The 26,862-nt window shown below is 36.3% G+C and overlaps 1 protein-coding gene across 1 annotated transcript in view; it reads left to right on the top strand.

The window, feature by feature from the left end:
- Positions 1 to 20,648, top strand: part of ACSL4 (acyl-CoA synthetase long chain family member 4) — an 82,035-nt gene extending 61,387 nt beyond the window's left edge. The window contains exons 9-14 of the mRNA XM_058441341.1: positions 631 to 803; positions 3,475 to 3,549; positions 5,567 to 5,758; positions 7,315 to 7,429; positions 9,395 to 9,552; positions 17,788 to 20,648. Of these exons, the coding sequence (XP_058297324.1) occupies positions 631 to 803; positions 3,475 to 3,549; positions 5,567 to 5,758; positions 7,315 to 7,429; positions 9,395 to 9,552; positions 17,788 to 17,945 (871 nt within the window). The 3' untranslated portion in view covers positions 17,946 to 20,648. The remainder of the gene's footprint in view (positions 1 to 630; positions 804 to 3,474; positions 3,550 to 5,566; positions 5,759 to 7,314; positions 7,430 to 9,394; positions 9,553 to 17,787) is intronic.
- Positions 20,649 to 26,862: the final 6,214 nt, after the last annotated feature.

The raw sequence follows: 26,862 nt of genomic DNA, 5'->3' as shown, positions 1-26,862 counted from the left end.
CTCTTTTATTCTAAGTCTTATTGTTTATACAGCAAGCAGAGAACTCTGATCTTGGCAATTTAACAAATTTTAATAATTGAGTATATATTTAAGATTTATTTATAAAATTTAGTCTCGAAGAAAAACTAAAATAGACTTTTGAATCAAGACACTTGAGCTTAAAAAATGTCATTTCTAACTAAAAAAAGTGATCTTCATTGCATGAAGTTTTCTGATTTATTGTATTCATAAAATCGTGTAGTAAGTATATGAATATAACTGTTATTTTAAATGTGATGCTGAGGAGTGGGGATGGGGAAGCATTTTTTATTGGAAGTGAGATAAGATAGGTGATTAAATGTTCCAAAGATAATTAAAAATTTTTTTCCTCTGACACCTGTTTTCTTTCATTTACTTGTGTCAGCATAGTTTCCCGATACTACACATTATCTTTCTTCATTTTTAAAGAGTTTTTTCTGGCATTTTTTCAAGGCGTTACTAGTTGTTGCCTTGTTAACCTCTCATTCTCACTGTGATTCTGACATTGAGATGTTCAACCAGTTGAGGAATCTTTCCCAGAGCTTATAAATTAGTGTGTTGCCAAGAATAATGTATGCATACATTAAAATCATTTATCCTTCCTTTATTAAGGTTACTGTTTAAAAAGGTGAAGGCTCTGCTGGGAGGGAATGTCCGCATGATGCTGTCTGGAGGGGCCCCGCTATCTCCTCAGACACACCGATTCATGAATGTCTGCTTCTGCTGCCCAATTGGCCAGGGTTATGGACTGACAGAATCATGTGGTGCTGGGACAGTTACTGAAGGTAAGCATTATTAATGTGGTAAATATTCTGTATCAGCTGCCACTAATGAAATATATTTGCATTACCTTTGGAAACCATGGTAACTTTAAAATACCTCTTAACCAATATCAGATTCGTTGCAACTTTAAAATACCTCTTAACTAATATCAGATTCATTGCAAATCAGTGTAGTTTTAGTTTATGAATTCTTAATTAAGTATCATGTGGACCCTTTAATTTTAAGCCTTATAATTTTTTTTTTTTTGAGATGGAGTTTCACTCTTGTTGCCCAGGCTGGAGTGCAATAGCATAATCTCAGCTCACTGCAACCTCCACCTCCTGGGTTCAAACAATTCTCCTGCCTCAGCCTCCCAAGTAGCTGGGATTACAGGCGTGTGCCACCATGCCCGGCTAATTTTTGTATTTTTAGTAGAGATAGGGTTTCTCCATGTTGGTCAGGCTGGTCTTGAACTCCTGACCTCAGGTGATCTGCCCACCTCGGCCTCCCAAAGTGCTGGGATTACAGGCGGTGAGCCACCACGCCCGGTCGCCTTATAAATATTTATGCCACACAGTCAGTCCTCAAAATCCTGTCACCCTAGTCCTTTAATCTTCTTTCTCTAAATGATCACTTCTTTGGAGAACTGTACTGTTAAAAATGAAGTATCACTTTTATGCTCCCTCTTAAATCTGTGTTCCTGTCCTGACTTCTTCTTTGCTTTCCCTTTTGTTATTTTCAACAGCCTAAAGCGAGGTTTCCCAACCCTGACACTGTTCAAATTTTGAATCTGATAATTCTTTGTTGTTGAGGGCTGTTGTATGCATTGCAGGATATTTAGTTGCCAAAGCAGATGTTTATGGGCTCACCCTAGCTGTGACAATGAAACATATCCCCAAACATTACCAGATATCCCCTGGGGGGCAAAATCACTTTAGGTTGAGAAACACTGGGGTATAGGAATTGTTTTTTTGGATAATTTTATTTTCGCTTTAAAGTCATTGTGTCCTAAATCAATGCCATTATTCTAAACTGTCTCTCTATTGACAAATTATTTGTTTGTGTCAATGGTAATACCATCCTTAAAGTCATTCCAGGTATCAGCTTTGAAGTCATCTGAGTGTTTATTTTAAAATATCTTTAAATGTCATCAGATCATTCCTTCATTAGGTTTCTCCTTTCCCTCCATACCACCTTTGTCGTCCAACTTTTTATTGCTCCATTCTGCTCTGACCTAACAACCTTTTTTTTTTTGAGACAGTCTTGCTCTGTTGCCCAGGCTGGAGTGCAGTGGCACAATCTCAGCTCACTGCAACCTCCGCCTCCCAGGTTCAAGCAATTTTCTTCCCTTAGCCTCCTGAGTAGCTGGGACTACAGGTGTGCACCACCACACCTGACTAATTTTTGTATTTTTAGTAGAGGCGGGGGTTTCACCATGTTGGCCAGGCTGGTCTCGAACTCCTGACCTCAGGTGATCCACCCACCTCAGCTTCCCAGAGTATTAGGATTACAGGCGTGAGCCACTGCACCTGGCCTGACCTAATAGCCTTTTAACAGCTGTGTCTGCCTACATTACATCACTTCTAGTTTATCCTGTATCCTTCTATTAGATACATCCACCTCACCCACTGCTTGATACCTCATGTATCAAATCTAAACACCTCTTTACCTAGCTTTGACATCTTTAATCTGATGCTAGTGTACTTATCCAACATCATTTTCCATTATTCCCCACATATACATATGCCTGGCTGTTCTCTCCAGACCCGCCAATCTTCTTACTGTTTCTCATAAAGGCATTCTTGGTCTCACCTCTCTGTATTTTCTTTTCCCTTCTCTTGGAATGTCCTTTTTGCTAATTGATCACAACCATCTTTTAATGCCCACTTTTCAATAATGTCTTTCCCAACTACTTCATTTTACATTCATTTTTGAGTCTCTAAGCTACTATTGTGCTTACCTTCAGTGCCATGCAGTTTAGTATTTAAATGTTCTCTGAATTGTTTCACATGCATTTCTTCCCAGTTCATTTGTAAGGTCATTGAGTGCAGAGTCTCCTTATCTCTCATGTGTTTTCTTCACAATAGTTAATATGCTGTTTACATAATAGGCTGTCCATAAATATTTGTTTATTGCTAGCAATAATCACAAATTGCAAAGGGATATCATCATCATGATGATGTTTGACAACAGCAGCTAACATCTTTTGAAGGCTTAGCTTGTGCCAAGAAGTGTTAAGCATTGTCCATGTATCATCTCATTTAATCCTCACAGCATATCCCTGTATGAAGTAGCTTTTGTTACTATCTCCATTTCATAGATGAGGAAATGGAGGCTTAGAGAGGCTAAGTTACTTGTCCATGTTACACAGCCAATGAGTGGTAGAACAGGAATTCCAATCAAAATCTATCTTATGACAATCTTAGGTAGATAACGGTGGAGCCATCTCTCCTCCTTTAACAGATATTTTTGTACTTAATTACATAAAATATAGCCATGAAAAGCAAAAATGATGTAACAACAATGGAATCCATTGCACTATTGAAAATGAGTTGAAATACTGAAAAATGATCACACTTTGCACTCCTTCTTTTGTCATTTTTCTGACTCTGGCTCTAACTCTAATATTCCCAGTACATTGGTACAAATCTGGAATGTGGTATGCTAATATCTCTGTTACTTTTTCCCTCACAGTAACTGACTATACTACTGGCAGAGTTGGAGCCCCTCTTATTTGCTGTGAAATTAAGCTAAAAGACTGGCAAGAAGGTAAGAATTTTATGAAAAGCTCTAGTGATTCAAGATGTGCTGAAAACTACTGTCAGCTTTATGACTTTCATTTCTTTAAAGTCTGGGGAAGCAAATAATTCTCTGCTGTTTTGCTGTTGCCTGTCCCCATGCATTCTTTTTTCCTCAGTGATATCTTTAGGTTCCCAAGAGGTAAATAAAATCTCTAGAATCTAGGATTAATGATTCTGAACTTGACAATACTTGAAGGTAAAGAGAAAAAAAACTCTTACTGGAGCTTTCTGGGTTTGGAGAAGGTGAGGATCCTTGAAACTTGACTTTACTAGTGAGAATATTTGGGCTGAGAAAGAAACCCCAGATTTTTAGGGGATAGAATGATGGGTTGCACACATACACACACCAACTTCTTAGATCTTGACCCCAGAAAAGATTTTCATAGTTGAGACTCAACTGTCCAGCTATTTGTATAGTTGAATTTTTATATGTACCTGCAGAGACAAGCCACTTAGAAGAAACCTAGAGACATTGATGGTCATCCTTTCTATAAATTAGCAGAAGGCAAATATCAACCAGTCTTCTTAATGAAAGATACTAAACATACACAGTAACTACAATAAAGTAGATTGTTAAATAAAACAAATAATTAACAGCCTAGCCATGTCAGATAAAGGAAGAATAATTAAAATGCTTAAGATTTTAAAAAAGAATATTTACCTTAGGATGGAACCATGGACTAAAAATTTAAAGTACAAGTTACCTTGTAGGACGCAACCCTTAGGTTGTCCAAACCCTAAGAAAATGAATGCGTTTTTATCTAACATAAAGTTTCTAAAGCATTTTTTATTATGTGTGTTATTGTCAGTGCTCTATGAGCAAATGACTATTTCTTTTTTAAAAACACATTTTAAAAAGCCAGTTGCATTCCCAAGAGTTTTACACCTTGGGACTTAGTCTTCCCTTCTTCCATGGTAGTGGCATTCCAATTTTACCGTGAAAATCTGAAGAAAATAGTATGTGTGTATGTGTTTTGGACATCAACATCAGAATTATTTTATTAGGTAAGTTTTTATTTGTTAGGCAGTGGAATCAGAGAAATGTTTAAAGGCAGAAATCTCCTTACCAAGTTTTACTATAGTTTTTATTTTCTGATTTCCTGGTACTGGGCCCTAATGTCAGTTTTGGGGAGTAGGTCCCTTGTTGAACATGTATTTGGAGTTTTCCTTGCTGTGAAGACTCTTTGGCTTTATACTGTATGAATGATCTCAGTTTTTTTTTAACATACAATGGGTTTTATCATGTTGAAATTTTGAATATTTTTAAGTTTATCAGAGCAGCTAACAGCTGAAAGGAACCCTGATTTTAATCCTTTTATGACACAAAATCTAATCTGTATCTTATTTTGCAAATTTAGATTTTTGTATATTTTCCTTAAAGTAAGCTTCCTTCAGTAATACAGAGGTAATGAGTAGTGATAAAATATATTAGTAGTTATTGTCAATTAGTTTAGCGTTTGAACTTCTAAAGTCATGACTGGCCACAGGCAAAATTAATACAATTTTCTTCCTGTTTCCCATAGTCCCCCCCCTTTCCCTCTCACTTTATGGTGCTACCATTTTTGGGTACTTATTGCACGTTCTTTTTGGTTAAAACCTCCTTAGAAAAAATTTGAAATGCATTGATATCAGTATGTCAGTAATTTACTTATAACAGCTTCAAGTGTTACTCTTCCTGGGGGTGATTTTATCTTAACAGAACTCTGAACACTAAGCTCTAATGGTGTTCTAAGTGTGAAATGTTGTAGTATGGGAAGGTTTGAGATGGATGATTGTTGGTGGTGATTATCATTGAGCCTTTCTTGGTGTTTTTAAAATCACAGTCACCCAGTATCCTCATGTAAATTTTAGTAAATATAAACTAATGTTCTCTCATAAAGTGATATAAAATTTGATCAGCAGAAAAATACTAACATACATATAAACTTTAAGAATTAATGAAATTTGTTGTAGAACAATAACTAATTTACTTTTATGATTTCCAGGCGGTTATACAATTAATGACAAGCCAAACCCCAGAGGTGAAATCGTAATTGGTGGACAGAACATCTCCATGGGATATTTTAAAAATGAAGAGAAAACAGCAGAAGATTATTCTGTGGATGAAAATGGACAAAGGTGGTTTTGCACTGGTGATATTGGAGAATTCCATCCCGATGGATGTTTACAGATTATAGGTCAGAATGTTTTCTTTTTATGGTTTTCTTTAGTTTTTATAACTTCAGTATATATGAAAGGTAATATTGATCAGTCATTAATAAAGTTGATGGTTCCATTAGTTCAAACTCTGGACAAGTTATTTAACTTATGTATGAGCTTCTCCATCAACAATACCAACCTCATAGGGCTGTTGTTAAGATTAAATGAGTTGATATATGTAAAATATTCTAAACAGAGCCTGAACCTTAGTGTAAGTACTAGCAGCACTAGCAACAGCAGCATTGAGTGTAGAGAGAATGGGCAGGGAAATAGCAAATTGGTAATGAGAAAACAAAAAGAGCTCAGAGGACGTCTTTCTTGGTCAACCACATGTGATTTTATATAACTATTTCCTATAACATACTCTATGCTAGGCCTTCCTCACTGTTTACCTCTCCACCCAAGGGGCAGCATGGGCACATATATTTTTTTTTTTACTGTTGGCTATTTATATGGGTCTAACGAGGCCTGAACCTTAGAAAATTAATATCAATCCTTAGCACTGGTTGGTTCTGAGAATGTCAGTTACTTTGGCATTGTCGTCATTGAGTCTACTGAAGTGGACCTTTATGTTCAAAAAATGACTCCAAAATGGGCCCTTGTGCTATTCAATTGGATGAGGCAAAAGTTAAAACTTGCTGATGAGGACCCCTCAGCAAGTCTTTTTTAAGACATAGAGTTTCCTCACCTATATCTAGTGACTGATTTCAATCCGTCGCTGGACCTCATGATATCTGACCTGAATATAGTTAGAGATTTCCTGGGAAAATTGGTTCTTCATCTAGAAATTTGAACCAGGAACCGTGGTTCAGTTGAGAAACAATAAGCTTTTTTCCCCCTTGTTCCTTAATTGCACTGGAATCAAAGGTTATTTCTGTAGAGTGGGTTCCCAGGCTACGGGTAGGCAAATTAGCCCTCATATGAAGGTTCCAAGGCCATGTGATGATTATTCAAGCTGTGCCATCCTGTGCTAGCACTTTCTTAGAGAACTGTCATTTTAACAAGATAATATCAAAAGTGGAAAAGGAGAATTAACATATGTTAAATGTGTTCTATATGCCAGACATTGTGGGATATGTCTGTATGAGGTAGGCATCGTTATCCTGATAAAACTTGAGGATTAGGAGGTTAACTGACATGCCCAGGATCACTTAGCTAGTACCAGGCAGAGTTACCATTCAAATCGAATGTTCCAAAGTCCTAGTTCCCTCTATTAAATTGATTATAATATTTAAGATTATAATAAGATGCTTAAGCTTTGGGTATAAGGTGTAACTTTTAGCCAATACTTATTTAACTAGGCATTTTCTTTTTAACTGTTGTGTATGGGCAAGCATTATATATATGCAGTTTTTGCCATTTTAAAAGTAATGGCAAAAACCACAATTACTTTTGCACCAACCTAATAATAATTTTAGAAGAAGTAGTTTTGTAAATAATGATTAAGGCAATGATATTGAAAGAAGACAGTCAGAATTGCATATACCTTAGTTAAACAGACTATGGATGACTTAACATTCTTTATGACTTACAGATCGTAAGAAAGATCTAGTGAAGTTACAAGCAGGAGAATATGTATCTCTTGGGAAAGTAGAAGCTGCGCTGAAGAATTGTCCACTTATTGACAACATCTGTGCTTTTGCCAAAAGGTAACTTTCCAAAGTTGTATTTTTTGTTTCATAAGTCAAAAGATATTTAGAAAATAATGTGATTACATATTATCATAAGGATAACATAGACTTCTCTTAAAATTTTCATCAGATCTGGGGAATTGTACATTTATGAAAGTTAGTGAATTCAACAGCTTGAAGATCATTTTAGATAACTCAGACGTGTTAACTATTTATTGGACACCTGCATCTTGCTAAATACTTAGCTATGCGACAAGTTATTTCATTTAACATCCATGACAACTGAGACTTAGCATAAGTAATTTTCCCAAAAATGTAACACAACTACTACATGTTGAGATGAATTTTGAACCCAAGTTTTTCTAAATCAAAAGCCTAAGAGACTGAGCCATTTTCTTTATATGTTGATATGTCTTATTTTTATGGGTTTTATTCTTTTTAAAAAATTGTAATTGTGGTAAAAAGCATATAACGTAAGATTTACCATCTTAACCATTTCTAAATGTACAGTTCAGTAGTGTTGTGTATATTTACATTGGTGTGCAGTCAATCTCCAGACCTTTTTTTCTTGCAAAATGGAAACTCTATACCCATTAAACAACAACTCCTATTCCTCCTTCCTCCTTCCCCTGGGAACCACTATTCTACTTTCTGTTTCTATGAATTTGACTTCTCTAGAAATCTCACATAAGTAGAATTATATAGTTTTTGCCTTTTTGTGATTGGCTTAATTCCCTTAGTATAATGTCCTCAAGGATTATCCATGTTGTAGCATATGTCAGAATTTCCTTCATTTTGAAGGCTTAACAATATCCCATTGTATCCATATAATGTATTTTGTTTATATATTCGTTGTCAGTGCACATTTTGGTTGCTTCCTCCTCTTGGCTGTTGTGAATAATGCTCCTAGGAAAATGGGTATGCATATATCTCTTTGAGATCCTGCTTTCAATTATGTGGATAGATACCTAGATTTGGAATTGCTGGATCATATGACAGTTCTATTTTTAATTTTTTAAGGAACTGCAATACTGTTTTCCATAGCAACAGCACCATTTTTACATTCCTACAACAGTACACAAACATTCTAGTTCCTCCACTTCTTCACTAGCGCTTGTTTGTTTTATATAATAGTCATCCTCATGGATGTGAGGGGATATTTTGTTTTGGTTTTGATTTGTATTTTCCTAATGATTAGTGCCACTGAGCACCTTTTCCTATGATTGTTGGCCATTCATATATTATCGCTGGAGAAATGTCTATTCAAGTTCTTTGTTCATTATTTAATTGAGCTATTTGGTTTTTTGTTATTGAGTTGTGGAAATTATATATTCTGTTCCATAGATTGCCTTTTTACTCTGCCGATTGAGTCTTTTGATACACACAAGTTTTTAATTTTGATGTAGTCCCAGTTATCTGTTTTTTACTTTTGTTGCCTTTGCTTTTGGTGTCACGTCCAAGAAATATTGCCAAATCTATTCTCATAAAGTGTTTCTTCTGTTTTTTTTTTTTTCTAGCAGTTTTATAGTTTTATTAGATTGGTGCAAAAGTAATTTCGGTTTTTGCCATTAATTACTTTTGCACCGACTTAATAGCTCTTCAATGTTTAGATTTTTGATCCATTTTGAGCTAATTTTTGTATATGTTGTAAGGTAAAGGTCCACCTTCATTCATTGCATGTGGATATCCAGTTTTCCTAGTACCATTTGTTGACGAGACTGTCCTTTCCTCATTGAGTGGTCTTAACACCCTTGTCAAAGATCATTTCTCCATAGATACAAGGGTTTACTTCTAGTTTCTCTATTCCATTGGTCTATATGTCCTTCTTTATGCTGGTACTATGGGTTTTATTATTTCCTAATGAAACTTTAATAAATAAGAGAAATATATATTTGGAATTATCTGTACTGTACTGTTTCATTGACTAGTTTATGAATAACTTTTCTCAATGTTTTCATTTCTATTTTATTTTCCATTTTTTAGTGATCAGTCCTATGTGATCAGTTTTGTGGTTCCTAACCAGAAAAGGTTGACACTTTTGGCACAACAGAAAGGGGTAGAAGGAACTTGGGTTGATATCTGCAATAATCCTGCTATGGAAGCTGAAATACTGAAAGAAATTCGAGAAGCTGCAAATGCCAGTAAGTAGGAAATTGCTAGACTGGTATAGTCCCTAAAAGTCATCTAATGATGTCTTTTGCGTTAGGCTCTTCAGGACGTTTGCTTTAACAATAAAATATAGGATTTTAAGAAACCTATTTCTTAAATATGTATAATGGATTTTCATGTTGGAAGGATCCTTCAATGTCATATAGTAGAATAACCTATCTAGTTCTTTATTGCATGTTTCAACATCTTTCCCAAAGTGGTCATCTAGCCTGTGTTTGGAATGGTCCATCTTTGGGTAGATCTGTTATATAAATCTACTTTGTGTCTGTAAAGCAGAAATTAGTAACTCTAAGTTTAGTAAATAGTGTTATAACCATGATTATGCTTTGTGTGTATACTTTGGCTCTGTAAATGGACTATCTCAGATGGTACATTAATAACCAATTGGAGAAAATCTGCTTATATAGTATATGCCAGGAATTGTGTTACACACTAGGAATACAGAAAGTAGTAAGACTCATTTCTTGCTCTCATGTAGTTCATTATCAGGTGAGAGGGGCACATGAGAGAGACAACAATCTTAACAGCAATAGAGAGATGAACAGAGAATCATGGTACCACAGATGAGGGTACCTAACCTACTTGGGAGGACATGGAAGAGATGTCACTTAAGCTCATTCTTAAGGGTTAATTAGAAGTTAACTAAGTTGGGCATTCTAGGCCAAGAAGCAATATGAGAAAGGCAAATAGGTATGAAAAGGATGACGTGTGCGGGGAACTACAAGGAGTCTGGTGTTACCCGTACAGTGCAAAGTATGAGGTAAGGCTGTAGAGGTTAGCAGCGGCCAAGTTGTGTAGTACCTTCTATGCTGTGTTCAGAAATTTGGATGTAATCCTGTAGACAGTGAGGAGCCATTGGCAGGTGTTACTAGGTTAGTGATGTGGTCAGGTTTGCATTTTGGAGAGATGCAGTCACTCTGGAGGCCATGCTGAAGATGAATTTGAAGGGGACTGGACTGAGGCAGAAGGCCAGTTGAAGAAGACTGTAGGAGATACCTAGACTGGGGGTAGTGAGTAATGAGGGCCTGAAGCAGGGAATCAGGAAACGTTTATGAAGCAAAATTGGCACACTTCAGTGATTAATTGGATAACATAGATAAGGGAAAAGAGGAGTCTAGGATAGCCCCCAGATTTGTAGCTGAAGCGACAAGGTAAATACTACTACTGATTGAGCTAGAAAATACAAGAGGAAGAGCTGGCATATACAAGAAGATGATGAGGTCAGTATGGGACACATGTAGTTTGAAACACGTTTTGACAACCCCATCAAGAAGTGGGCAAAGGATATGAACAGACACTTCTCAAAAGAAGACATTTATGCAGCCAACAGACACATGAAAAAATGCTCATCATCACTGGCCATCAGAGAAATGCAAATCAAAACCACAGTGAGGTACCATCTCACACCAGTTAGAATGGCCATCATTAAAAAGTCAGGAAACAACAGGTGCTGGAGAGGATGTGGAGAAATAGGAACACTTTTACACTGTTGGTGGGACTGTGAACTAGTTCAACCATTGTGGAAGACAGTGTGGCGATTCCTCAAGGATCTAGAAGTAGAAATACCATTTGACCCAGCCATCCCATTGCTGGGTGTATACCCAAAGGATTATAAATCATGCTGCTATAAAGACACATGCACACGTATGTTTATTGCGGCAGTATTCACAAGAGCAAAGACTTGGAACCAACCCAAATGTCCATCAATAATAGACCAGATTAAGAAAATGTGGCACATACACACCATGGAATACTATGCAGCCATAAAAAAGGATGAATTCATGTCCTTTGTGGGGACATGGATGAAGCTGGAAACCATTATTCTCAGCAAACTATCTCAAGGACAGAAAACCAAACACCGCATGTTCTCACTCATAGGTGGGAATTGAACAATGAGAACAGTTGGGCACAGGAAGGGGAACATCACACACTGGGGCCTGTCGTGGGGTGGGGGGAGGGGGGAGGGATAGCATTAGGAGATATACCTAATGTACATGATGAGTTAATGGGTGCAGCACACCAACATGGCACATGTATACATATGTAACAAACCTGCACGTTGTGCACATGTACCCTAGAACTTAAAGTATAAAACAAACAAAAAAACACGTTTTGGATAATCAAAGTTAAAATGTCCAGCAGGCGGTTGTGTATAGTCCAAATCTTATTGGGAAAGGCCTGGACTCTACTCGGGGATAATTGAAACCATGAAAGTAGATGGGCCAACCTTGGGTGAGATTGTAAAGGGAGAACAGGAGGCTGTGGATGGGTCTCTGGATAACACCAGCATATAAGGAATGGATGAAGAAAGAGATGTATGTGGGAAGCATGATTGGCAAGATGCCAGGAGAGCAATGCCCATGCAGACCACTGCTAAGAGAGTTTCAGGAAAGAGAGTAATCACAGTTTTACATTAGCAGAAAGGACTGACAAAGCTTATTGGAACATTGATTGGAAAATTAAAGAGATTAAAAATTAATACTCAAGTTCAATAGTAGGCTTTTTTTCTTTTTTCCCAACAAGGGATTCCATGTGGGTGGCTGATTTTACAACCTTTTTTTAAGTTTAAATTTTATCAATATAACAAGTATATATAGTTTAAAAAATGTCAGTATTATGGACTTGCAACAAAAAGCAGCCCATATTGTATCCCTCTTTTCCCCAAGTCTCATCTGTCTTCAACTTTAGTTGTTTTTTTAAAGTTTCTGGCATTCGTCTCAATTTTTCTAAAGAAAATGGTTATATTGCTCCTTCTTGAATTTTTCATTTGTGATGTTATGGACTTTTATGGACCTCTAACCATAGAAGATGATTTAGCTTTCTTATAACCATTCTCCTCGCCTTCCCCACCACACTTTTTCTTTTCCAATAGATAGTACAATTTGCATTTTATACCCAGGTTTCCGTTATGACTATGAAAATATTCACAGCTGAACTACATAGTGTTTTATGATTATATTTCCTTTCTTGGACAATTTTTTGTGTTTCCCTGGATCTTAAAATTTCCTCTCTTCATTAGTTTTTTGTATACCTATTCTTAACTCTTCCTCTAAACTCTGATAAAATTGTAAAAATTCTCCCTAATACAGGAAAGGATAGCATGTCTGTATTTTTGTTCTCGGAGACATACTTCTTAGAGCCCTTTATCCTTGTGCTGAAATGTAGACTATTTGCTCCCCAAGGCTTCCCTTTACTATCATCCTGGGAATTTCCTTTGCTTCTCTCCTATGTTGGATCCTGTTTGCTGGATCTCATATCTGTCTTTTTCCTGGTTTACTCGCCGGTTTGGGTAGAGCACGTCCTTCGGCAGCTTCCTGAGAAAGGTGCATGGGAGGTAAATTTTTGAGACGGTGCTTGCGTGTCTGAATATGTTTTTATTCTGTCCTCACCCTTGAGATGTGTCTTGGCGTATTTTAGAGTGATAAATTCTAAATCATTTTTCCTGAACACTTTGCAGACTTGGCTTTGTTGTCTTCCAACTCCAGTGTTGCATCCTGATTCCCATTCCTTTGTGTATGCTCTATTTTATCTCTCCTAGCTTTCAGAGTCATTATGTTAATTTCTGGTGTTTTGATAGTTCATAATGATGTATCTTAGTGTGGGTCTTTGATCATTTATCATTGTGCATACTTGTTGTGGGCCCTTTCAGTATGGAGATCTCTGCCCTTCAGTTCTGGGAAATGTTAATTTATCTTTTGTTTGTTCATTTACTTTTTTTCCCCATAATTCCCCCCACCCTGTGTGTCTGTTTCTGGGACTACTTTAATATGGCTGTTGGACTTCAGCTTTCATCCTCTAATTTTATTATCCTTTTTAAAATTTTCTATTTCTCTTTTTGTTTTATATTCTGGCAGAGTCTCTCAACTTTATCATCTCTTCTGTCTACTGAATTCCAATTTCCACTATCAGAATTTTAATTTTCAAGAGCTTGTTCCTGTTCTCTCAGTGTTCCTTTTAATAGCACCCTGTTGCTCTTTCATGGATGCAGTCAATGCATTGTCTCTTATTCCTCTGAGGATATTTAAAGGAATCCTTTTTATGTAGTTTTCTTCTCCTGTTATTGTCTCTTACCTCCAAGTTGCACTTTATGCTTGCCTTGGTTGTTGAGTCCCAAGTGTCTGCTGATCCTTGTATGTCCATATTTAAGAACCAGGTACTAAAAAACTGTTTGGAAAGCTTACTGGGCTTCACTGAAAAGGCATTCCAATGTTAGTGTCTTTTTCTCTTAAGTCATTCTGTTTCTCCAAGGGAGATTTCTCCAGTCTCTTGCCCGGGCGATACTAGCCTGACTGCCAGAATTCTGGTAGCTGAAAGAGGTAAAGGAGTTACTGGGGGGATGGGAGAGCAGTGGATCTCACCCTCACTGAATCCTTCTCTTTTCAGCCTTACTCCCTCCTTCTGTTGTACCTAATGTCCATGAGTCCCGAGTCTCTGCTTCAGTTTTTCCAAAAAGTAGACCTGCCTACAAATGGCTTTGAGAAGAGCAGCATAGGGTGAGGGAGAACTATTCTCTAAACAGGCTGGAGCCCAGTGCTGCTGTTTCCAGCTTTACCCCTCATCTCTATCTTCAGAGGCACAGGCTTAGGGGGCACTTGCCCGGGCTCTACTGTGAGGGCAGTTTGCTGCTTGTTGGCAACCTCTTTTGTTGGTAGTTGCTTTGGCTTCCTCAGCCCTAAATTAATTACCACGAATTCCTTTGCTTTTTGTCTTCTAAGATTTTGTTGCACTTTCTCATTCAGTGCCCTTTTTCTCTTGTTTCACTTTTTGCCTTGTGGTTAATACCTTTTTCATTTTTAAATTATTCTAAACAATTTAAATTCTTTTTTAGGTAGAACAGAGAAAAACTATATACTCTTCGTGTTTTGTTGGAAGCTGTTAACCTAATTTTAACCCATTGTTTTTCTCTTACAAATAAAAATATCATTTTTCTGATTATAGGTTATCTATACTCATTATAAAATATTGGACAACAGAATATTACAAGGAAGGAAGTAAAAATCACTTGAGAGTAGTTTATCTTTGGCCGGCGAGATTACATTTTGGTATATATACTTAACCTGTCAACATAATTGAAGTTTTTCTATGTCTGTAAATAGAAAATTACAGTATCATTTTAAATACTAAACAGTCCCAGTGCATGAACAGCCATTTAAGTCCCTATTAGATTTTTAGGTGAGTTTCACCTTCTTCCCCATCACTGTAAACAAATATAACACGAATCTTGTATACTCAATTATTTTCTTATGTGATTATTTTCTTAGTGTGAATTCCTAGAAACAGAATTTCTGAGTCAAAGAGAATATATATTTTAAAGACTTTTCCTCATTGCCAAATTGCTGCCTCTCCCCAGGAAAACTGAACCGGCTTATATTCCTATCAGAGATACATGAATATACCTATTTCTCTAACTGGGCTTCTATTATTTCTATTTATTAAAAATATTAACTACTTAGGTTACATTTTGGTTTAAAAATATAGTTTATAATAATAGTTTTTCTATCTGAAAACTAATTTCTCCCCAAGAATAATTTTCTGAATTCTAGACACTGTAAAGTTTTAAATAACAATTGCCTGTTAACATAATCAGATTGAAAAAGCTTATTTATTTTATACCTATAAAAACAGTGTGACATAATATTTCCTTCTTCAAGGTGGTTTTGTTATAATATTACTGATATAACACACTTTTATATTAATGACACCAGGCTCCCAGAACCTTTTTTGATACAAAGCCTGATTTGCTTTCAATATAGTATTTCCAAAAATATACAGTATTTTCTTTAGGTATTTAAGTATAGCATTTCAAATATAGTATTTTCTTTAAATATAGTATTTCGAGAAATATATAGTATTTCAACCAAAAGGCTAATCATCAGAGGTGCACTGTAGTTATTCTTATTCATCCTCTGAATATATTAATGGATTAGAATGTGACTTGAATAATTTTCCATTGCATATTTAATTGTGTAGAAGCAACAATGGGGGAAGTCAAACTGTATCCCACTTTGTTAGAAGACAGAATAAAATCCTAGGACCCACTAGGTCCTCATAACTTTCCTGTGCTTAGAGTGAGGCATGTAACTCATGATCTGGATAATGAATGGTAATCATGAGCTAAATTTATAAATCATAAACCTTTTGTGCCACAAAGGATTTATCTTGCCAACATTTTGCAAATTATAATTTCAGAGACTTATGCAAAAAAGTGTAAAATAGTTTTGATTGTATTCAGCAAATCTGTCAGAAATTATACATCTTTCATAGCAGGCCTCTTCATATTTTAAGTATAATTGTGAGGTATACATAGTATCATAAGAATGCAAAATACTTGTTTTTGGGTGATTTGAGCAACTACTAATGGCTATGAAAATCGATATTTGCTGCCACCTGCAGGTCACATTTCATAATGTTCTAGTTAATTCAGATAAAAATGCCACGTTTTTGTTTGTTTTTCCTTCCCCTAACCTTTCTCACTTGTTGGCAATTTATTCTATTTACAGGAAACTGTGATAGTCCATTGCTTCCTATGGCTTGGGGTATTAGATAATGTTTAGGAGTTTTCAAGATGAAACTTCTGTAGCAGTCTTTATTTTTTTGGCTTTAAAGTAGGAATTTAACTAAATAGATTGTTTTCAGCCTGCTTTCATTTGCTTGTGTGCAACTGAAATAATGTGTTTGCCTTGTCCCAATTTTGTCAGTGTTTCTGGACTAGGACCTATGTATGTAAGAAAAGTAAAATGAAATAAAAAATTTGGGGGCCTAATCTGTAGCTGAGAATTTAACTGTTTCCTTGAGTTCCAAATGTGACCTTGGGAGCAGATAAGCTTATTTTATGAACCTCTGTGTAACTGAGCTGTACTTTAATAACAGAGTAGACCTGGTTAATTCAAGCAAGTTTTATGTTCCTTTACGACCCATTCAGGCATTATTCTTAGGAAGTTGGTTCTAATTTATATTTAATTTTTCATACTCAACTTTATATTTTTCTGTCATTTTAGTGAGAAACTCGCTAGTTCAATCAGGCTTTCGTAAAACGTAGACTAGTACTAGAAAATAACTTTGGTGAATGTGAGTTCTTTGTGCTTGCCACTGAAACCAAATCATTTCTAAACTCAGCTAGGCTATTTTGTAGTAGTTTTTAAAAATGTGCGAATGTTTGCTTCTTGGCAATTGCTGTTTTAAATAATCACATAAAATAACATTTTATGTTGATTAACATAACATCTGTTGATTAACATTACTGTTAATAGGCCTCCATAATTTAAATAATTACCCTTGTAGTCATAATAAATAACTTGATGGCATATAATTTATGGAATTTAAAAGTATTAATACTGTATTAATTACCTTTATGTCCTTCCGTATATTTTTTCCAATATGTATTAAGTTATCTAACTCAAATACAATATTCATTGCATCAGTTTTTATACCATTTAAAGATATGAAATTCACAATCCCCTTTTTAATCTGCATTTGAATACGTAGTAAAGTTTATAAAGAATATTTGTCTAGAGACTTTTCTGTAGAATGAATTAATAAACTTGTATGTATTTATGGAGGGCTCTCAACCGTATGGATGGCAGTGAAAAAAATCAAAGACCTTGCTTTTATGGAGCTTGCATTTTAGCTCCATGGTAAAACAAATATATAATATGTTGGGTGGTGATAACTACTTTGAACAAAGCATAGTGTTAAGAAGATATAGAGAGACAAAGGGACTTCTCTTTTGTTATGAGTGGTCAGGGAAGTCCTCTCCGGGGAGGTGGCGTTTGAGCAGACATATAGATAAAGTATGGAAGTGACACACAACTGTATTGAGAAAGACCATCTCAGGCAGATACAAAGTCTCTGAAGAGGAAGATGTGTGTGTGTGTGTGTGTGTGTGTGTGTGTGTGTGTATAAATAATGTATATGTATGTATATTTTAATAACCACATAGACTAAAACTATCCAACTGAAACAACTTATGTATACTTTGAGAAATATAAAATGAAATTGTAAGGTAGAGGTAGCATTAATAAACTATCTAGTATACCATTAAATAAGTTTGTGGTGATTGGTGATTCAACACCCGAATCATCTAGGTAAATCGTGAAAAACTCATATTTTATTAATTGCTTCTCCTTCCCCTTCTTTCCCTGTCCCCACTCCTTTCTCCTCTCTTTCCCCCCCTCTCTTTTTCTCCCATCTTTCACTTCTAATTTCAGTGAAATTGGAGCGATTTGAAATTCCAATCAAGGTTCGATTAAGCCCAGAGCCATGGACCCCTGAAACTGGTTTGGTAACTGATGCTTTCAAACTGAAAAGGAAGGAGCTGAAGAACCATTACCTCAAAGACATTGAACGAATGTATGGGGGCAAATAAAATGTTGCTCTCTTATTGACAGTTGTGCGGGAGGTAGCCTGGTGGTTTTCAACTTCTAGAATTTTAAGCCTTTGTTGAGCTGTTAGAATGTAAAGTATATCATTCTAAAGATAGAGTAAAAAGAAAACAAAACCAAAAGTTATTAAAATTGTTGTCCGGTTTACTTTAACTTAGTTTTGCATAGTTCTAGTGCAGCTGAAATTGAAAAGTCATTTCCCTTTAGCTGTGTTATTATAGAGCAGAAATTCTGTTTTTAAAAATTAGCCTAAGATATACTTGTTTTTGTAAAGAAAAATATTTAATGTTGAACAAAATAAATTGGAGTTGGAGTAGAATGTAGTTTGAGGAAATTTGCAGCTTCCAATGCCTCTTGTCTTCCTATTTCAGAAGTTTAAATATTAAGCATGACAGAAAATATGTATTAACACTACTCAAAGCAAAAGTGCTGCAGGGCTTTAAAATTCTCTTCCAACCATTTATCTTGAAGGAAAAATTCAATAGTAATATAATACACAAAATCAAATAATACCTTAGAAGGTATTAAGATTATAATGGTTGCATAGGTTAGATATAGAGTCATTGTAATGTTGTGAATAATTACAGTGCCTAAAATAAGAATAAAACAACATATACAACACCAAAAAATATCTAGTAATATGTTTAAAGGGAAATTGAGCTGCTTTTTTGAAACTTTGAGATCTAAAAATAACTGTAATTATTTGAATGACTTAAGAGGAAAGTACATTTTTTGAAATGCTGAAAATTGCCTTTGTGTGTTTATTCAAACTGAAAAGCTGAGACCAAGAGCAAAACGACAGGAAGGTAAAAAGTTAACTGGCAAACATTTTCTCTTAGAAAAGATGATAAAATCATAAGTATTTGGAATTAGAACCCTTGCACAGCACTGAACCTGGGAAAGAGATTTAAACTCTGAATTTATCTTTGATAACAGGGATTGATTTTAAAATGTACATGTATTAAATTACATTTGTAATTTAAGGTCTGTTTGCTGTTCCTGATTTGATTCTTGATCAGTAGTTTGCATTTCAGAAAGCCTTTCATTTTGCTTTAATGTTAGCAAAGCGGGTTATAATGAATGACTTCCCCAATATCTTGCTCGAACTTACGGGTGATTAACATGGATGAGTTTTGGGAAGTTAAAGGGAAGAAAACACTGTTATCATTTTTTCCTGTTTGGGAAGAGCTTAGAAACTGGAAATACTAGATTTGGGAGAAGGGCAGAGTTACTTGATAAGGGACTGATGTTTGTGCAGTAACTTGGGAGTGTGGTTTCTTTTTGAATCTTTAATTAAAACCTGGGATTATATATCCCTGATAAATATTCACACTTGAACCATAGTTACTGTAAAATGCAAAAAATCTTAATACTGTTATTCTTTGCACTTTTTCTTAATCATTTTTTATATATATGCATATATATGTGTGTGTGTGTGTGTGTGTGTGTGTTGCTTATGTTGTTTTGTACAGATGTGGGCCACCATTGCAACAAAATACATTCTTTTTGCTCTAAAATATTTATAAAGAAAATACTTAAATGTTATGTATATGGTGGTAATAAGGGAAAAATCAAGTATTATAAACAAGAATGAAGGTTTTTGTAAAGATTTCTGTTCAGTGTTTTGCAAGGTAAAATTTTAGGCAAGTTTTCCCTGAAGTTGTGTATGTGAGTATTCTCATTCTTCCCAACTTGCCTTTGAAGAGTGAAATACCATTATTATCAAGTAGACTACTGTTCAGCTTTTATTCCTGCCCTGCTGTTTATCCCTTAAGAATGAGTTTCTTAGACTTTTCCAATATGTGATTTTTTTTTTCCCATTTAGAATGGTGATTTTAAATGTGTGAGTGCATGTACTATCTTATCTCAGATATTTGCACCCCCAATCTGCCCCCAACTCCCAAAAGCTAGAACACTGCCAACTGATCTGTTATAGGTCCTTTAGAAACACATAATTAACACTTAAGGTTGGGTGCTGCTAATTCTTTGCAAAAATCCAAATATTGTTAAGGGACCAGGGAGATGCCACTACCCCTTGATTTTCCATCTAAAAATATACGTGTTTATGTAAACAAATCTTTCCATATCCATAGTGACTTTTCAAGTATTTAAGCCTAAAGATTTTGATCTCACATTTTTATACCTGTTTAAATTGCTCACAATTATTACATACACGTCAGCCATCAACTAAAGTTGTACTTTAAAAATTTACTACAATATGTACATTTCTAAGTCAAACACTTGTGACTTTTGCTTTAATTCCATGAATGTTCCTGCCTCCTTGATATTTGTATTTATTCTTTTTTTCTCTAGAGTAGAGGTATAATTGTGTGATATTTCAGAAATACAGATAAATGATTCAAAAAGTCACAGTTAAGGAGAATCATGTTTCTTTGATCATGAATAACTGATTAGTAATTCTTGCCTATATTTTCCTGATAGCATATGACAAATGTTTCTAAGGTAACAAGATGAAAACAGATAAAGATTGTGTGGTGTTTTGGATTTGGAGAGAAATATTTTAATTTTTAAATGCAGTTACAAATTGTATTCATATTTGTACTTTCTGTTAAAATGCACGATTGCAGAATTGTTTAGATTTTGTGTTTATTCTTGATGAAAAGCTTTGTTTGTTCTTGTTTTTAAGTTTGCACTCAAATCTTAAGAAATAAATTCACCCATGTTATCAAGCCAATTTGTACTTCATTATGCATTGAGATAAAATCTCTAAGTTTGAAGATTATTAACCAAACTTTTAAACACATATTTTTAAAGTACTCATCTCCAGGTTTATGGAATTGCATTAAGCAGTTAAACCGGCTTGTATAGTCCCATCCATTAGTTCAGAGTATTTGAATCCCAAACTGTTACTTTGGTCCAGTCAATAGAGTAAAACCCCTTTGTAACACTGATACTTTGGGACAAAACATGGATTGTTAGTAGGTGCTACCAAATCGTAACTGCTACTTTTAGGCTAATTAATATTTTAGAGAGAAATTAATTTGAGTTATATGAGGGTGTGTATAAAATGGCATTAAGAGCTCTATTTCCTGGCTTTGCCACTGTAGTTGTGTAACTTTCGGCAAATTAATTAACATTTTGGAGCTGCATTTCTTCATCTGGAAAAATTGGGTTGATGGATAATAGGATCTGCCTAATAGGATTGTTGTGAGAGTTAAAATGTAAAGTGTTTAGAACAATAGCTTATGTTAGCTATTATTATAATAATTATTATTGTATCTAGACACTATTCATCAGTCAGTTGTTTAAAGTATTGACTAGCATACTCAGGGCCTTAAAGAACTGACTGCCCCTGAAGATTTTGTGAAAAAAGTTCTAGATCTAGAGGTCAGGAGACCTGGGCTTATTGACACTAGCTTTGTAACCATGGGCCAATCTCATAACCTTAGCCATAGCCTTAGTTTCTTCTTCCCATTAAAAAACAAAAAAACTTCAAAAATGATGCCTTTTGCAAAAAGGGAAAGACAAATGAGAGAAGAAATAGGGAACATGATAGTCCTTATGGTCCATCATGTCTAGCTTTAGTGTTGTGATATTACTGTTCCAAGCTCTATTTTCTTAAATGATGCCCTAGGTTCTGAGTTTCCTATAGGGCTATGAGGCTATGGATCACAAGAAGTTGAGGATTCTACTAGGTGTAAGGAATCTGTGACTCTTTCTTTTTTATTATTTATGTATTTTTGTCTTGAGATAGGGTCTCACTCTGTCACCCAGGCTGGAGTACAGTGGCTTCATCATAGCTCACTGCAGCCTTGAACTCCTGGGCTCAAGCGATCCTTTCTCACTTTAGCCGCCCAAGTAGCTGGGACTACAAGCACGCACCAGCATGCCCAGCTAATTATTATTATTTTTTTTTGTAGAGATGGGGACTCGCTATGTTGCCCAGGCTGGTCTTGAACTCCTGTCATCAAGCAATCCTCCCACCTCAGCCACCCAAAGCGCTGGGATTACAAATGTGAGCCACAGTGCCTGACCCTTATGTTTTTTTAAATTTTAATCAGAGTTTTGCAAACATAATGTAAAGGAGTGCTTCCAAACTTCTTCTTATTGTGATCCACAATGCTGTGCACACATATTTTATGAAAATATTTTGTGAAAAAACAATACTAATGAGATGCACACTGGTTTTCTATTCTATTTCATTTATTTAAATGTTGGCTGTTACTCACTAAATTTATTTAATTACCCTGTAAAATAGTGCTGTTCAGTAGAACTTTCTGTGAAGTTGAAAATATTCAGTATCTGCACTATCCACTGTAGTAGCTGCCAGCCACGTGTGGCCGTGGATGATTTAAAATGTGGTTATTGTTGCCCAGGCCCGGTGGCTCACACCTACAATCCCAGTACTTTGGAAGGCTAAGATGGGAGGATCGCTTGAGGCCAAGAGTTTGAGACAAGCCTGGTTAACGTAGTGGGACCCCAGCTCTAAAAAAATAAAAATAAAAATAAAATAACAAAAATTTAAAAGATCTTTAAAAAATAAAATGTGGTTAGTATGAGGAACTGGATTTTTATTTTTATGTCCATATTGGACAGCATCACTCCAGAGAGATTGTAAGTCACGGTTTGAAAAGCACAGGTTTAAAGGCAGCTATTCTACAAAGTCTCTGAAAAACAGCTATCCACTGCCTTCATCCTCCCCATTTCCTCTGCCTCAGAGGCAACCACTTTTAACTCTTAATTGATTGTTTTGGTGTTTACCGTCTTGTATCTAAATAACATGCTTGTATCCCTGCTTCTTGATTTTATCAACTTTTCAGTGTACACAGGGACACTTCTCATCCTCTCAATATAAATGCATAGTTAGATCAATAAGTCTTTACATTATAATAACTGCTATTCAGAGCTGAAATGTAGTGGGAAAACAATGATTCATTTTCTTCTGCACTTTTAAACCACTGGAGCTAATAATTGTCTTTCTTTCACTTGCTTGGTTTTCTATGTACTTACCGCTAATTCTACCGCAGGCTCTCCAACTAATTGCTTAAATCTCTCTAGACTTCCAGATAACAAGAATTCTAACAATTTCATCTGGAAGAAATCTCTCCTAGAACCAGATGATTTGCCCTCCTTTCCCTGGTGCAGGGTCATTAACTTGGCATCTACCTTCACCGTCATCCTGAGACTTACCTTTACCTTTGTCATGTGTTGGATCTCCTGTTTTCTGTATCCCACGTCTTTTTCTCACTTGGATTATTACTTCTCCTTGATAGAATACATTCTACAGTAGCTTACTGAGAAGGGATAAATGGGAAATAATTGGAGACCTTAATTTGGTTGGGTATAGGATTGAAAATTTCCTCTCCGCGTTGAAAGCATTATTCCATTGTCAATAAGCTTTCCGTCTTCTCTCTCCAACAGGAACTTTCCATTCTAGTTTCTTTCTTTCTTTTTTTTTTGGCCTTTAGACCAGTTTATTTTATATCCTTTTAAAATATCATCCAACAAAAAACAATGAAGTTTACATCTAGGGCAGATATACGTAACTCAAGGCACTTGTAGTCCATCATGCCCATTGAATAACAACTTTGCTGTTGAAATTTCTTAAAACTTACCAAGTTAAAAAGCTGAGTGATGCAGAAGGAGTAGTATTTTAGTGTAATCTGTAAATTGGCTTTTCTAAGAAAGGAAATACATCCTGTTTCCCCAGATGGGTAAATAAGCAAGAGCTACATGCAGCAGTGTCAGTAGTAAAACATTTCTCAAGTCTTTTCAAATGAATCAAAGGTGGGTATGGGATAGGAGAGAAAATTGATAGAAAAACATTGACACTATAACAATATATTTAGATGATTTAACGTTTGAAAAGGCAAGAGGTGGAATTTCAGCAGCAAAGTGCTTAATAAAGAGTACATTGTAGAGAGCCATACAAGAAAGTATCTCATGCCAGTCAGAATGGCGATTATTAAAAAGTCAGGAAACAACAGATGCTGGCAAGGCTGTGGAGAAATAGGAACACTTTACACTGTTGGTGGGAGTGTAAATTACTTCAACCATTGTGGAAGACAGTGTGGTGATTCCTCAAGGATCTAGAACCAGAAATACCATTTGACCCAGCAATCCCATTACTGGGTATATACCCAAAGGACTATAAGTCATTCTACTATAACGACACATGCACACATATGTTTATTGCAGCACTATTTACAATAGCAAAGACTTGGAACCAACCCAAATGTCCATCAATGATAGACTGGATAAAGGAAATGTGGCACATATACATCATAGAATACTATGCAGCCATAAAAAGAATCAGTTCATGTCCTTTGCAGGGACATAGATGAAGCTGGAAGCCATCATTCTCAGCAAACTAACACAGGAACAGAAAACCAAACACTGCATGTTCTCACTCATAAGTGGTAGTTGAACAATGAGAACACGTGGACACAGAGAGGGGAATATCACACACTGGGGCATGTCGAGGGGTGAGGGGCACAGGGAGGGAGAGCATTAGGACAAATACCTAATGCATGTGGGGCATAAAACCTAGATGACGGGTTGATAGGTGCAGCAAACCACCATGGCACATGTATACCTACGAAACAAACCTGCACGTTCTGCACGTGTATCCCAGAACTTACAATAATAAAAACAAAAAAAGGGGCTGGGCATGGTGGCTCACGCCTGTAATCCCAGCACTGTGGGAGGCCAAGGTGGGCAGGTCACGAGGTCAGGAGATTGAGACCATCCTGGCTAACATGGTGAAACCCCGCCTCTATTAAAAGTACAAAAAATTAGCCGGGCGTGGTGGCATGCACCTGTAGTCCCAGCTACTCGGGAGGCTGAGGCAGAAGAATTGCTTGAACCCGGGAGGTGGAGGTTGCAGTAAGCCGAGATTACACCACTGCACTGTAGCCTGGGCGACAGAGTAAGATTCCGTAAAAAAAAAAAAAAAAAAAAAAAGCACATAAATGGTTCAGCAGAGGGATAGGTAAAGGCCTCAAAGGAAAAATGATGTCCTCGGTGTCATTGTTCTGGGAGGAGTAACACATTCTGAATCTTTAACTGTCTGGAATACATTTAGTTCCCTTGTATTTACATATTTGAAGACAATGACTGAAGCAATATTTCCACAACAGTAGCAGTAATTAGGAAATGTATAGCCTTTGTGTAACAGAGGTGTATATAGCACCTCTGTAGATGTGCTCAGCAGAAGAGTTTTAAGTTGTTGATATAACAAATTCATTGTGATCTTTACTCCAGTATGTTCTCCAGTATGTTAAACTCATCTCTCCCAGTGGTTCTTCACCCTGGCTGCCCTTAGGAATCACATGGGGAGGTTAAAAACAACAACAAAACAGAAAAACAATTTCCATACCTCATCCTCCCTCACTGGCCAATGGAGGCCATCCTGCTAGATATTTCAATTCCTTTATTAGCATTTATTTTTAGGATTAAATAACAATAACTCACAGAGGAGTGGACAGTCTTCACGGTTAACCAAGGAAGGAGGCTCCTAGTTAACTGTTGGCTCTTCTAACTCTTCCTTCTTGATAGGATCATCTTTTCTTTCACTTTGGCAGGTGTATTAGTTTGTTTTCATACTGCTTTAAAGAGCTACCTGAGACTGGGTAATTTGCAAAGGAAAGAGATTTAATCGACTCACAGTTCAGCATGGCTGGGGAAGCCTCAGGAAACTTAAAATCATATCAGAAAGTGAAGGGGAAGCAAGGCACCTTCTCCACAAGGCAGCAGGAAGGAGAAGTACCGAGCAAAGGGGGAAGAGCCCCTTATAAAACCATCAGATCTTGTGAGAATTCACTCACTATCACGAGAACAGCATGGGGGAAACTGCCCCCATGATTCAATTACCTCCACCTGGTCTCTCCCTTGATCTATGGGGATTATGGGGATTACAATTCAAGATGAGATTTGGGTGGGGACACAAAGCCTAACCATATCAGCAAGTTAGCTAGCTATTTCCTTTAACACTAAAAAGAATGAGAGATTCTGAGAGGATGAGATAGAGAATCAGAACATTTCTTGGAAGACACTCCTAAGGGTATCACAAATTAAAAACGGGCTCTAGTGGTGGTGGAGGGACACTTGGGAGTGCTAAACACTAAGTTTCCCATTTCATATTTTTGCCTTGAGGTTATAATAAATCAATCAAACAAAAACAAAGGGAAAAAGGAAAAGAGAGAGTATGCTGAAATTCACCCACGCATGTGTCTCTCCGGAATGACTTTTGCAGTAGAAATCTGAAAATAATTCTTTTGAGGTTCAGGTATTTATTTTTGCACCTGGCTATTTGCTAGCCCATGAAGTTATAAGAAGCTTCAAATTAGATATACATATACATACATGTAAATTACAGACATGTCCACATATACTTTCTTCTTTATGGCCAACTGCTCTTCTTACAAATGGCTTTCTCACCTTAGCTGTATCTTCGACGTTCCTTACCACAGGGCACTCCATGCCCCACATTCAGTTTCGGATGTTGAATAGCAGGTATCAACATAGGAAAGTGGCAATGTGGCTCTCCAAGAGCAGGTGAGGGACAAGGCCAGAGAGAAAAATCAAGAAGCCCTCCTGCCTAGACACTGACTGAGGGAGGAATATAGAAAGATGAGCTGAAATCGCTCAAGTGTGCTCCCCAGCCTTCCTCTAGGTGGCATCATTTCTCACCCAGATCTACATTTTATTACCCATCAAGATTCATGGTGGTGACAGGATTAACCTTTCTCAGGGAGTCCAAGTGAAGGAAAGGATATGGAGTCTTCTGTTACATTTCAGCAGGAGTCTTTGTTTTCTCTGCAAGAGGCCCCCTGGGCTCTCTTTGCTTGTGAACTCTTCCTTTTTGCTTATGGTATAAACAATAGCTCTCTGGATCCCATCTCCTCGGGTTGTGGGCTATCTTGGTTAGCCTTTGGTTTT

Source organism: Hylobates moloch, unplaced genomic scaffold (genome assembly GCF_009828535.3).
Source record: "Hylobates moloch isolate HMO894 unplaced genomic scaffold, HMol_V3 SCAFFOLD_7, whole genome shotgun sequence".
Classification (NCBI taxonomy): Eukaryota; Metazoa; Chordata; class Mammalia; order Primates; family Hylobatidae; genus Hylobates; species Hylobates moloch.
Note: the sequence above shows the minus strand (reverse complement) of the source record. Positions and strands in the feature narration are given on the sequence as shown.